The sequence below is a fragment of the Dendropsophus ebraccatus genome, chromosome 8 (genome assembly GCF_027789765.1).
Source record: "Dendropsophus ebraccatus isolate aDenEbr1 chromosome 8, aDenEbr1.pat, whole genome shotgun sequence".
NCBI lineage: Eukaryota > Metazoa > Chordata > Amphibia > Anura > Hylidae > Dendropsophus > Dendropsophus ebraccatus.
This window is the reverse complement of record NC_091461.1, coordinates 26,261,039-26,276,081: the sequence shown is the minus strand read 5'-3', so window position 1 is coordinate 26,276,081 and position 15,043 is coordinate 26,261,039. Positions and strand designations below refer to the sequence as shown.

The window sequence follows — 15,043 nt, the reverse complement described above, 5'->3', positions numbered from 1 at the left end:
TTTAAAACAGCCGTTCTTTTAAAATAATGGCAATTATATGCGGCCATCCACAAAATTTCAACGGTGCATGAACATAGCCTTTCTGTGTTTTCAATCCACTCCTGGTTTTGGTTGCAAAATGCTGAGCAAAGATACTGTGTGGGAACATAGCCTTACAATAATTTTAAAACTTTTGAAGTTATTTGTGCAAATTACAAAACATTAGAATTAAGTATTAGAATGTGATCGCCATATACTATATGTAGTAAAAGGAACCTAAATATCCAATGATACAAGTAATAATAAAGCATGTATGCTAAGTAAATGTTAAATACAGTTCATTCTGAGGTTCTAAATCCGCGATTAGCATCACAACTAAATGAGGGCACATAATAATAATAAAAAAAAAAGAAATGTTTTGGTGCAAAAGATTAAAGACTTCTGGTAGGAACATTAGGATGTAAGGTTTACTGGTATTGGTCAAGTCTATCTAGCGCCATCCTATCAGGATGATTAATGAAGGCACCTTTTTCTCAGAATGTCAGAGTCTGCCTTTTTAACAACTGACCTTTCATAGAATACTACTGAACTCATAATTCCACTTTTGTTCAGTTTCTTATTAGTGGAGTTAAAATTAATACTTATGGGAATGATGGCTAAGGTGATGCATAGTAAATCATTGAGCACATCTGCCTTCTAAACGGACTACCAAAGAAATAGTACCTGTGCCTGTCTCCGCAGCCACTCTTATTTACATTAAAAATAGGGAAGAAAAAAAAAGTGTCACCTCAATGATAAGTGAACCATTGTATGCTAATAATACCAGATTGCCTTGCTCAGCTTATATGGTAACATGAGGAAATCTGAAAGTTTTAATGTATACTCTATAAATAGATTTTTTTTTTTTGTTCTATATAGAAGGCTTGGGGGGAGTAAGTAGGTAATGTTATCAAATCTTTGGGAAATTAAAAGGGGAAAGCCAAGTAGAAAAATATATACCTGTTAAAGTTAAGGTAAATGTCACAATCAGCGTCCGCATTACACGGTGAACAGGGCCAAAAACAGTGAATTAAGCCAACTGCTTATAACCCAGGTGCAGGTACCGAACAGCTGATTAGCAACGAGGGACTGTGCTAAGTCCCCCTGAAGAACCCCTATAATACTTAGGGTGGGTTCGCACTGAGGAATCAGCGTGGAGAGGTTCCCGGGGATTCTGTCGCTCACACCCGCGAGCATCTCCACCCGTGCCATAGACTCCATTCTATGGCTGGGTGAATTCTGCCGTTCGGCAAAAGAATTGACATGTCACTTCTTTCGGCAGACAGCGGAATCTGCTTGTGCATAGAATGGAGTCTATGGCACAGGCGGAGATGTGCAGAGCCGCGAGCAGGAGCGAGCAACGGAATCCACTGGAACTTCTCTGCGTGGATTCTTCCAACCCAGTATTGGAACGCAGCTTTATACTGTAAACAGGGATAGCGTGTGATCATAGAGGGTCTGACTTCTGGTGTTTCAGTGATCTCGAAAATGGGGTCTACAGTCTCCAACTAGAAAACACTTGCATTCGGGTTAGGCCTTCAACTGCGACAGAGCCGTAGACAACAAATGGAGTGTAGTGTGCACAACTGACCGCCGCTCCTTTTAGAACTTGCTCTGGAGCTTGTAACGGGTTCCAGCAGCCAAATGCCTATAAGCATACTTATTTTCCCTGACCTTTAAATAGGATATATTAGTGGTGTGACATCCCTCTTAAACCCCATGGATTCCAAAAACAACACGCAGCAGAATGGCTAACTCACTTAGGTGAATTAATAAATTCTAGGATTTAGGGTTATTACCATCATATTAAGTGATAACATTTATGACTGTGTGGGTCTTACGTCTAGAACATCATGAGAATGAAGGAGCAGGGCTCCAGACTAAAAAATTTACCTGGGAGCCATTGGCTCCTAACATGAAAAATTTAGGCGCCAAATATAATATTTGGTCGCCAACATTTTAAACCATGTAAAATTAATGTTATGTTACATGGGACTTACTGTGTGCAGAGGCCGCGGCAGCCTCCTCCTCCTTTAGATTCTTTCTTTTCTTAGTTTGAAAATGTTCAACATGGAAACTTGCAACTTGACAACCATATACAGTCTGACTCAGTACTTCAGCTTCACTTGGCTAGCCTTTTAATGAGGCTTACTCTTCTGAACTTGAACTTAAAGGGAACCTGTCACCCCCGGTGACGGGGTGACAGGCTCCCAACCCCCCTATACTCACCTCATCGCGCCGGGTACCGCTTCTGAAGATGGTCGGGTGACGGAGATCTCAGCCGCTGCAGCCCGGCGTGCGCTGAGAGATGAGTCCAACGCTCATAGAGAATGACGGGAGAGTCCAGCGCTCCGTCATTCTCTATGAGTGTTGGACTCATCTCTCAGTGTGCGCGCCGGGCTGCAGCGGCTGAGATCTCCGTGACCCGACCATCTCCAGAAGCGGGACCCGGCGCGATGAGGTGAGTATAGGGGGTTCTAACGGGGGGTTGGGAGCCTGTCACCCCGTCACCGGGGGTGACAGGTTCCCTTTAAAAGCTTGCAACAGTCTATACATACTGAGCTAGACTTATGACTGCAGCCATAGTGACCCCCCACAAGATGTGTATATAGATAGATATATCTCTCACCTAGTGACTAATGCAAGTGACCCCCTACAATACAGACACCTGAGGGGCCCTGATAATAATAATTGTGCATATATCTATCTCCCAGTGTATGCAGCCAGTTTGCCCTACACTTATAGATGGCCCCCTCCCCTTATAGATGACCCCCTCTACCCCCATTATAGATGCCCCCTCTTCTCCCCCTTATAGATACCCCCTCCCCTTATAGATGACCCCCTCTACCCCCATTATAGATGCCCCCTCCTCCCCCCATTATAGATGCCCCCTCCTCCCCCCCATTATAGATGCCCTCTTCTCCCCCCCTTATAGATACCCCCTCCCCTTATAGCTAGCCCCCTCTCCCCCCCCTTGAAGATGGCCCCTTCTCTTCCCCCCATTATAGATGCCCCCCCTTCTCTTCCCCCCATTATAGATGGCCCCTCTTCTCCCCCCATTATAGATGCCCCCCCCTTCTCTTCCCCCCATTATAGATGGCCCCTCTTCTCCCCCCATTATAGATGCCCCCCTTCTCTTCCCCCCATTATAAAGCCCCCCCCTTTCCTCTATGCTAAGCAATATTTAAAAAAAACAAACACACAAACTCACCTGACAACCCGCTCCCCCGGCGATCCTCTTCTTCTTCGGACGCTGTCCCCGGCTGATGCGCGGCTGCCGGGGGTGTCCCGTCCTATCCCCGGCAGCGCGGCGCATCAGTGAGCTCCCTGTACGCCGGGTGTGTGACTTCTGACACAGGAAGCGTCTCTGACGCGCGCTTCCTGTGCCGGAAGTCAGGGCCCCAGGCAGCTCACTGATGCGCCGCGCTGCCGGGGATACGATGGGACACCCCCGGCAGCCGCGCATCAGCCGCGCATCTTAAAGAGACAGCGCGCCGCCGCCGGGGCCAGTCGCAAATGGCGCCCAGATTAATAAATCTGGGCGCCATTTGCAAAATATCAGTCGCATTGGCGACCATTTTGGTCGCCATCTGGAGCCCTGAGGAGACACAACACCTTCACCATTTTTATTTGCACAATGGGTTCATTTACAGGCTCTCGTTATTTTAGGTCGGAGGAAGCAGGACACACAGGCTCTCGCTATTTTAAGTGGAAGGAAGCAGGACTCACAGGCTCTCGCTATTTTAAGTGGAAGGAAGCAGGACTCACAGGCTCTTGCTATTAGTAAGTGGAGGAAGCAGGACTCAGGCTCTCGCTATTTGTAGGAGGAGGAAGTAGGACTCATAAGCTCTCATTTGTGGGTGAAAGAAGCAGGACTCAAAGGCTCTAGCTATTTGTGGGTAAAGAAGGCGGGACTCACCGGCTCTAGCTATTTGTGGGTGAAGGAAGCAGGACTCACAGGCTCTCGCTATTTATGAGTAAAGGAAGCAGGACTCACAGGCTCTCGCTATTTGTGAGTGGAGGAAGCAGGACTCACAGGGTCTAGCTATTTGTGGGTGAAGGAAGCAGGGCTCACAGCCTCTCATTATTTATGAGTAAAGGAAGCAGGACTCACAGGCTCTCGCTATTTGTGAGTGGAGGAAGCAGGACTCACAGGCTCTTGCTATTTGTGAGTGGAGGAAGCAGGACTCACAGGCTCTCGCTATTTGTGAGTGGAGGAAGCAGGACTCACAGGCTCTCGCTATTTATAAGTGGAGGAAGCAGGACTCACAGGCTTTCGCTATTGGTAAGTGGAGGAAACAGGACTCACAGGCTCTCGCTATTTGTGAGTGGAGGAAGCAGGACTCACAGGCTCTTGCTATTTGTGAGTGGAGGAAGCAGGACTCACAGGCTTTCGCTATTGGTAAGTGGAGGAAACAGGACTCACAGGCTTCTCGCTATTTGTGGGTGAAGGAAGCAGGACTCACAGGCTCTCGCTATTTGTGAGTGGAGGAAGCAGGACTCACAGGCTCTCGCTATTTGTGGGTGAAGGAAGCAGGGCTCACAGGCTCTCACTATTTATGAGTAAAGGAAGCAGGACTCACAGGCTCTCGCTATTTGTGAGTGGAGGAAGCAGGACTCACAGGCTCTCGCTATTTATAAGTGGAGGAAGCAGGACTCACAGGCTTTCGCTATTGGTAAGTGGAGGAAACAGGACTCACAGGCTTCTCGCTATTTGTAGATGAAAGAGGCAGGACTCACAGGCTCTCGCTATTTGTGGGTGAAGGAAGCAGGACTCATAGGCTCTTTCTAAAGCAATATTTACATATCCATAGTGCTCCGCAATTCACAGACCTCTGTACAGATAGTGATCCATGCTGCAATCGCAGGTCCATACTAGGATTTGGCCTTTTTTTGTGCAATAAAGGATCCAAACCGGACCAAACCAGCAATAAAAGATACCTCTGTATATCACCAGCGCAGGAGGATGTTGCGTGATATACTGATGTATCTTTTATTGGTGGTTCGGTCTCGTGCAGCTCCTTTATTGCATTTTTGAGATGCCCTGGTTGGGAACCCTCTGAAGAGCTGCAGTGGAAACACTCCTCTAAGCTTTCTATAGTGTTGTGCCTATAATATTGCACAACCTAAACAGGTGAAGATATATATACTCTCCCTGCCTAATAGCCTTGGATGGGTGTGGGCATTTGGAAAAAAAACTGCACCACAAAGAGTCTTTGCCTTTTTTCCCCCCAAGTCCCTTGTGGCAAAGATCACAGCCTTGTACACACATACAGACTTGTTAACAGGGCCACTAAAATGTATGGGTCCTAAATTCAGTACAGAACTACAGACGTGTGAATAAGGCCTAAGTGTGGGCAGTGTAACCAGATATCACAGGCTTTCTCTATGTGTGGGTAAAAGAAGTAGGACTCACAGGCTCTCTCTCTATTTGGGGGTAAAAGAAGGACTCAGATTTCCACTGAGGGTACTATTACACAAGCCGATTACGGGCCGTTCCTGCCAATAATCGTTTTGTGTAATAGCTCATGCAGAAAGGCAATGATTAGCCGACATGCACTGTCAGCTAATCGTTGCCTTTTTGCATTAACCAAAATCCCAATAAAAATAGTGGCGGTCTGCAGGCGGTAGCTCCGTGTAATAGAAGCAGTGGCAGCAGACCGTCGCCATGTCCTATGGGCTACACAGAGAATCTAAAGATCGTCCGGGCAGCCCCTCCCGCAGCTCCCCAGAATCGCTGTCGCTGTGTGTACTAGCACCGAGAGCAAGCGGGGAACAAGGAGCAAGCGAGCGTTGACCTGACAGGTCGCCGCTTGATTGCTCCTAAATATCGTGCCATCTAATACGGCCCTAAGAGTCCTGGCAGCATAATAACACCTTCTAACAAGGATATACCTATTCAAATCCTAGAAAACGGCATGTTCTTAAGCCCGGAGTCTTTCTTCTCTCCAGAGCAGCTCACTTCTCCTAGGTTTCTCAATTACGCTTTATTTTCTTACCGATCTGCAAAACTATTCTATTGTATTTATTAAATAATCCGTTCTGTACTATATTATACAGACTTTATTCTACTCGAAATCCTAGTTTTCCTAAAGCACTTAAGAAAAAAAAAAAAAATTATAAAAAAAAATTTACTTATGAAGTGCACCACCATGCTGGCGTCTTTTTCGGCAATCGCTGGAGTTGTTTGAAGCGAGTATTTTTCATTTCTGACAGAATAATGCATTTGCATTCTGTCTTTCTAAAAGACCCTTTTTGTGGCTCAGGACTTTTGAGGCCTACAGGCAATCATCTCACGTCAGAACCCGAACCGTAATGATTATTCCTTAAAAGTGCATTAATATAACTGTTCCATATTCATTTTTAAGAGTTCTTCCATTTTCTTTTAAGATAGATTCCTTTTTTACTGTCACTAGACTGACAGAAACGGCTCCTTGAAAAATACTCCCATGAATAAATGGTTAAAATATATCATTTAATTTGAATGTATCATAATGTATCCAGCATTAATATTTTTTATTATATGAAATACTGCCAGCCACCAAAAAGGAAAAGTCCTTGACCAAAATATCTGAGGATATTAAACTGAGAAATGATCTACTGATGCAAATCATTAAATCTATTTGCATTTGCTTACTGAACCCTATCAAAGAAATTAAACTACATACAGTAGGAAAGAAATCTGCTTCGGCATGGTTAAAAGGAGACATCTTGGAGGTTCCCGAGATCTATGCCATTAATTTTTCTCCACTTCCAATCATTAACAAGTAAAATGTTTTTACTGCTTGAAAAGTTTTAATAAATAGGAGGAAAAAAAATTAAATAGGTATCCGGCGACCTGCGCTCACTATGGAAATTCAACTGCAATTTGTCACTAACTGTTCGTATTATGTAGGTAACATATTATTTACACCTGTATTTCTATTATATTACGTTAGGATTCATGCATAAAAAATAACCATGTACAGGATTGTTATATGATAGCACGTCCCATGCTTCCATATTACTGTTCTGTAGTCATTAAGTATGTCATGGTATCAGATAAAAATATATAGATACTGCGTTAGTCCATAGCAGTCTACGGCACAATCGGACTGATGCAAACAGATTCATACTAGTGATGCAGTAGTCTGTTTCCGGTTCTTTCTAGCCATGTTGGCAGAGCAAAGAAGAGGATAAGAGGGGAAGCAGGGGGCTTCTGGGAACTGTAGTTTTAAACTGAAACACTGACGCGTGGGCTAACCAGTAATGCTGTCCTGTTTGATCTGTAAAGAGCATTGGGTTTCAGTGGAGAATGACACAGTGTAAAGTGATATATCTGACAATGGAGAGAAGATAAACTGCTTTATTAACAAGGGAAACCAAAAGATAACTAATAACTGTATGGAAATGTGGAACAACATTAAATAACTATATATATAAAATGTATTTTTATAGCAGTTAAGAATGTTGGTAAGGCCATGTGCTTATGATGTCGAAATGACAGCCGACTTTTGCGGTATTTACGAAACGTCCGCAAATAATCTTGATCGTTATTTGCTGCAGTAAATTTTTTGTCTGCACATATCCTGCAACACAAGTGAATACCAGATGGGAACCTAATGTCCGTTTAAAGTGAATGGGATCCAATGGTGTCTGTGGTGTGAGAGACCATTTGGGGCTGTTTTGTTCACTGAACAATATTGGAACTTTAAGATTACAGGGGTTTATGTTCATTCAATTCATTAGATACTAAATAGCACTCTATGTGATGTATTGTAATCACTCACATCCCTAGGTTCCAATGGGGCTCACATCTATATTCTAAATTAACTTGTGGATATGTTTTGAAGAGGGAAAGTAAACTAGAGGACCCACAAAAACATGGCGAGAGCATCCACAATCCCTGCAGATGTCCTCGGTTGGATACAAACCCAGGACACCAGTGTCGCAAGGCAACAGTGCTAACCAGTGAGCCACCAGCCACTTATGGTCTTCTATGGGGGTGGTCTTCACAAAGAAAATTGCTACTATGCAAAATGAATAGTGGGCTACTAAAAATCCATCACAATACATTTGAGCTTGATAAGGGTGTGTGTGTGTTTTTTCCATGGGGTGGGGGGGGTAATATATACCTTAGTATGAAGCTCTAACGCCGCTCTTGGCAGAATTGAAGATATATTTTTAGAGGTAAAAATGGAGAAGAAAACATAATCTGACAAGTAATATAGGACATGAGTAAAACAAAACATTTGTAGCATTTATTAGAGTTGTAAACTATAAAGTCATCTTCTATAATAACATTTGCCTTTAACGTCTACCGGCTAATATAACTCTGCAGAATACATTAAATTTTATTTTGTAAATGGAGGTAATAATAATGTATCTTTATCTCGGGTCTATGAGAACGCTTCTCGTCAAGTTCTGGCTCCATATATAAAAGAAAGGTTCCTATAATCCCTTCAAAATTCACTATAAAAGAAAAAAAAAAACATACTAATTTTACATGCACAGCAAAATAACCAATACAGGCCCCCAAGAGTTCTGAACGGCAACCAAAAAAAAAAAAAAGAGGAGGGAATAGAAAAAAAAAAAATCTGTCTTTCAAACAATAAAACACAATGTTACACTGGCATCGGCTGTGTTTTTAAAACAGTACAGGAACAAGCTGAATGCGTGCTTCACTGGCTGGAGGGCTTAGCAGCTTTTCATTTGTGAGCGCTGAAGAGGGGCTCCCCTGTGTCCCAAACAAAAGATACGCTGTGAGAGAACACTCTGAACGCTTCACCTGCTGGAGCCAATGAGAAAAACTAAGACTCTTCTCTGGCACCAGCCAGCAGACAAAAAAAGTCAACATACACACACATATATTGTTATACCTTTTTTTTCTATAGCAATATTGTTTTGGAAACTTTTCATATAATCGAAGAAATACACGAAAGATCTCCAGCGCGATTATTTTTTGTTTTTATGTCGATCGCCTACAAATTATTACTAGTGAACGTAGTCTTTTTTTTTTTTTTGTAACCCTGTTAGGCGATGCCTCTTCTATTGTATAAAAATAAAATAAAAGGTATACTAGTGTTAATGTAACATACATATAACAAACGTATAAAAATATGTTAGTAAAGACTCAATAATCTAGTAATTTGGACTTTCTATTCTAGCACATTCTTGTAACAAATCAAAATCAATGGTTCTACTTTTGATTCTTCATCAATTGTTCTAATATACTGTTTTGTTTTTTGCTGAAAGCGAATGTACCATCAGGTAATTTTTTTTTTTTTTTTACCTTAATCAATTGTCACCAGACAGGGATGCCGGTGGCATGATCTTTTTTTTTAATTGCACTTTCTGCGTTTGGCGCCCGAACTAGGGTCAGGCTTGCTGGCCCCCAGTGTGACTAAACCCCCTCCTCTCGGTGGCGCAGCTCCATTAGAGTCAATGGAGCCGCATCACAGAGGTAAGAGGATCTAGCCACACTGGGAGGGGGCGGGCCTGCCCCCCAGTGCTCCAGGACAGGCCAGTGTTTGAAGACCGGTACCAAGCGCGGGAATCGGGCGGCAATTCATAAAAAGGATGGTACATTCGATTTAAGTTGTAGAATAAACTGAAATTACTTAAACGAATATGCAAATATGAGCTGCATAAAAATAAAACATGCATTTTTACATTTAACTTATCAACTACTACAAATTAAAAAGACGACCAAGTTTACTGAATCATAATCTTTTGGAATATGTTGCATAGTAAAAAAAATTAATAAATAAAAAAAAATAAAAACACTATGTGCATAATACAACATGCATAGAAGGTATCAAGCCAGAAAAGCATTGTCAGCCACAACAAGACCTGGCAAGATGAATAGTGTACTTCACTTTCATGAATTATCTGCCCACCAATAACATGTGGACATTGAAGTGATTCTGTCACCCCAGTTTTCCTGTGTGCTGTTATTGGCACCACCAGTTAGGCCTTATTCTTACGCTTCATAGATCATGAATGCTACAGAGCGTGAAGCTGTGTGCCGGCATCGGGAACTCCTGATGTCATGTATCAATATGACGCCAGGAGAACTGAAAGTTTTTAAACCTTCCTCTGCAGGACTTCCTTCACACAGCCTGTAACACAGCTTGGCTCCATTTACTTTAAAGAAATTGAACTGCAATACCTCACATTAACTGAGAACAAGAGTGGCAAGAAACCTTACCCCGATTCAGTGACATCACAACTCATGAGCTTTATCTCATGGATTCCCAGTTCACATCCAGATACTTGAATCTCCCCTACAGGACTCTTGATCAGAACCTCTTCCATTTTGCAGTTGCCGTTACTCAGCGCCATCTACAATTCAAAATGTACATTTGAATACTTTAATTTAAAAAAAAAAAAAAGGATTTACAGCTAATACCATACAATTTTTTTTTCTGGTTCTTTGGAAAATGAAACGTGGAATCTGATTGGTTGTTAGGGGCAAGTAAGACAATTCTACTTTTACACCAGTTTGATAAATCTTCCCCATAGAGATTATTTTGAGGTATGATGTTCTTCATCGTAGGGTATATGTTCCCACTACAGAATACGAGCAGAAATTTCAAGCAGAGTCCGCCTCGCTGCCTCCACTCGAAATTTACGCTCAGATACCGTAGTGGGAACATACCCTAAAAGACCACACTCACAAAATGACATTCCAAACAACTTGATGGTTGGCAGCCTGCACTATTCTACAAGATCAGCACAGCCCACTCGGAGTTGGTTACTTTTAAATTTAGAAGGTCCATTTTTCCTTTATCCATTTCTGTCTAGGCTTATACATGGAGTGCGAAAACTCTAGAAGTTACCATTGGATCTTCCATCCATGCTTGGGCTATTTTAGATTCACCAAGTATCTTGAGATAGAAAGTGTACCTGTAAAAGGGACATGTCAAAAGTTTTAATTGCAGAGACCCTCAATGATCAGGAGAAAGCAAATACTATAGTAGGACATTTCACTCCTTCGCTTGGGGTGATCTCTTTTCAGCTTAGGAAAAGATTGCTACGAGCCTAGGAATGAAATGCACTACCATATGCTTCTCTCCACTTTTCTCTCGATCGGTGAGGATTTCGGCAGGGATACCATGACTGATCAAAACTTTTGACGTATCCCTGTGATTGGAGTCCTAGTTTTAATTCACCAAAGCAATGAGTCCTTGCAATGACCCAAACGTTTCATAAAAGGAAATATGCAACCAAAATTATTGCCATCTGACCAAAATCAGGTCTAATGACAAATTACATATTAGGAAAAAGTGAGAACTATATAGGTTTATGTATTGCTGTGCATCAGACCTGGCCCCAATATGCCGTCAAGTAATAAGCGGTTCTAACAAGATTTCACAGCAATTGTAGCATATACAATACAAGGAACATTTCCATGGTGTCATAGTAGTGCCCTTAAGGGTTTTTTGCAGGATTCTCCTCTCATACAATTATGCGGTCACGTTGCATGCCCAACAGCCGATGTGACAGACATGGCAGGATTGCAGAGCCAGATGAAGAGCCAATGCCTTTGCTAAGATCATAGCAGTTTAATCTGTACCGATTTTACCTAAAGCTAAAAGCTATTCATATTAATTGACTACAGTAGAGGAATTGATTTTCATGGCAAATTAAGGATCATTTGCAAAATAAAATGCATTTTTGTTTCGTCTCTTTCATCCCTGGTTTTCACAGGAATCGGGATTAGAGAATTAATCTTTTGACACCGTTTTAATGGTGGCTTCGGAATCGTCCTCAATGAGAACTTCAAATATGGAAAAAGCCAAAGAAACCCGGTTACAATTAAATCCCCTTAAAAGAAGGGGGGAAAAAAAGAGAGAGAGAGGTTATCTAGTAAATGAATTTTAAACAGGCACTTTCCTCAATAAAGACTGTAAAAAAGAAAAAAAAATATGTATTACAACTCTCAAGTTTCTAGTAGGATAACCAGCAGGGGCTGGAGAGTTGTGCGCTTAGTTTTGTACAATGCAAATCAGATGTACTATATATGCAAATCAAGAAACACTGCACTCAATTAAGTATAAGGGACTTTCATGTCTTCCAGTGCCTTAATCCTAAATAAGAGAAAAAGAGAATGAAACCGCCGACCAGAATTGTCCTCTAATTGACTAGATCTGCATTGTGGAATTTGATTTAATGAACTCTTTAAACAATTCAGGCGAGTTCAACCCAGAAAATAATAGTATCACTGCACCATCTATGGCAGCCTGGGCTCGAAATATAGAGGCTGTTCTAGCCAATAAATGTTCCACTCGCAAATGAAAGGATATAGAGTTACCTGCGAAGCTCTTTGGTGTCCTTTCTTGTTCTTTAAAATGCAAACATAATAGCATGTATCTAAATGATATATAGGACACAGCCTGCAAGTGAAGGGGTCTAGACTATGGAAATAAAGCTTAACCTATAGTAAATTGAACTCTTTTATAGCTTCAAAATACACTTGGGGGGTAATTATCAACCATGTACGCCAGTCTTCTAGCATCAAAAAATTGGGACATTTTACGCAAACCCCTTTTTTGCATAAACATTCACAATCTTTTCCATCTTTGCACTGAACTTGGTAACTGGGCTGGGCTTAACGTAAAGTTGGTGGGGCTCCATAGAAGGAGGACTTGGTCTATCACACCCAATTTACTTACGCCTGTAAGCGGCCTATGCATTTTACTTATACCCTATCCTCAGTGGTCAGATGCTCTGCGATCTCGGATATGGGTTCCAATTCCCCTATTAGAAAGAAGAGGCAAGGTTGTGCCCGCATGTATCGTGCTACACTAGTTTTCAATTGGAGATGTGGTAACAGACGAGTACAGTGCTTGGCTGTTTCCGTCAGCTCCCACAGAGAATGAATGGAGCAGTGGTGGGACTAGGTTCCACATTTATGAGACTGTGGGGGACCCAGTGGTTGGACCCCTAGCAATCGTCTAGTTATTCTTTATCTTGTGGAGAAAACTTCTTTAGATAGGAATAACTCTTTAAAGTGACTCTGTACCCACAATCTGACATCCCCCCCTTCCCGAACCGCTTGTACCTTCGGATAGCTGCTTTTAATCCAAGATCTGTCCTGGGGTCCGTTCGGCAGGTGATGCAGTTATTGTCTTAAAAAATAACTTTAAAACTTGCAGCCAGTGCCAAACGGGAGTATCTGTGACCTAACTTTGCATCACCCCTCCGTCCCTCCTCCCCACCCTCCTCATCATTAGGAATGTTCCAGGCAGATTGTCTCCTATTCATCAGCTGTGAGAGGATGGCACATGGACTGGATTGTTAAGGACCTGTGCAATGTTCAGCATGAAGAAAATGTTCCAGTGGCATTCCTAATGATGAAGAGGGTGAGGAGGAGGGACGGAGGGGTAGTGCAAAGTTACGGCACAGATACTCCTGTTTGGCATGGGGCTGCAAGTTTAAAAGTTGTTTTGTAGGACAATTACTGCATCACCTGCCGAACGGACCCCAGGACAGATCTTGGATTAAAAGCAGCTATCTAAAAGTACAAGTGGTTTGGGGGGGGGGGGTCAGATTGAGGGTACAGAGTCACTTTAAAAAGATCCTTTCATTTAGATTATCCCATCCTTACTGTTTTCAGTAGTTTGTCCCCAGTGTTAGATCAGGCTATAGTGTTCAGGCAATCCTGCGCTAAATACAGCCACATGCCACAAGAGATAAATCCAATGTTGCAGACCCTGCTCACTGACAGAGGACTGGCAGTTGTTTTACTGTGCACTGGTGTACTGCTTGTTACAGCTAAGGCTTCACAGCAACAAGGGCGATAGTAAAATCTTGGCATCAGGGTAAGGCTAGGTTCATACACAGTATAAAATAAGGGGGGGGGGTAAACGTGCTTCATTAAAGACTCTGGACTCTGGTACTCTTGGGGCAAAAATGGTGCCAGAAAGTTATACAGATTTGTAATTTACTTGTATTTAAAAATCATCAGTATGCCAGTATGGTGGTTGAACCCATATCTATCATCTTGGTTATGGTTACATAACTGGAAACTACAACTGCACTGCCACTTATTCAAGTGAATAGGGTCAAGCTGAAACCCACAGGTGGCTATGGCCACAGTGAATATTTTTAATATGAGTGCCGGAGTAATGCATAACATGGTAGTTCCTGAACACGCTATCATCAATCACCATGTGGCCCTATCCTAAATGGACATGCCCAACTTGACCTATCATAGGGGCATGCACAACATAAAAAGTTATCCCGTCCTATACTTTTCTACTTCATTAAGTAACAAAAACTTTAAATAATCAGTGTTGTGCTGATTTTTGTGTATGTTCTCCTATTTATATCTATAGCCGTTTTTATTTCTGCTGGTTACCCTTATTAAGAGAAAGTGGTAAATCACCAGTCCGCTGTCAGACAAGAGTCCTACAAGATTTGGGCAGTGCAACTTTTACCTAAACTTTTACACTAATTTACTCTCAAGAAGATCAAAAGAATTCTGGATTGAGCTTCAGACAAAAAAAAAAAAAAAAAAAAAACTCCTGAAACTCAAATAAGTACAAATTGAGCATTTAGTAAAGTGCAGATTTTAATTGCGACGTGTTTAAGGGAAAAAAAAGTTCCTCTTGAAATATCAATTCACGTTGCAACACAGACATGTGAGGTCTTCCCATTCATTACTGGCAGCAGCGTTAACCTTTTATATAATACTATAGGTTACCGCTAGGTCTGAAAACTTGCCTTTTTATGCAGCTGACAAAATATATAAATGTTACATCTGTTCTTACATTTACCAGACCGGTTAATGTATTTGAATGTATTTGGCAATGTGTAGCTCTAAATGATATTGCAGATTCGGTTGCCGTTGGCTTTACTGCACAGTGTTCTATGCTACTATTGAACAGTGATGGAACCTGAAGCTTAATGATAAAGACATTTCGAATATTATATATATATATATATACACATACATACACACACACACACACTTTTTTTACGTTTCTCAATTTTAGGGTCATAGTATTTATTGGTTTATTCTGAATTCATGCCATTGAAC

The 15,043-nt window shown here is 41.9% G+C and overlaps 1 protein-coding gene across 4 annotated transcripts in view; it reads right to left on the bottom strand.

Annotated features, from left to right (window-relative positions):
- MGMT (O-6-methylguanine-DNA methyltransferase) overlaps positions 1–15,043 on the bottom strand; it is a 340,572-nt gene that overhangs the window by 283,017 nt on the left and 42,512 nt on the right. For all 4 annotated transcript variants that reach the window (XM_069980051.1, XM_069980047.1, XM_069980048.1 and 1 more), the window contains exon 3: positions 10,208–10,341. In XM_069980051.1, the coding sequence (XP_069836152.1) occupies positions 10,208–10,341 (134 nt within the window). The remainder of the gene's footprint in view (positions 1–10,207; positions 10,342–15,043) is intronic.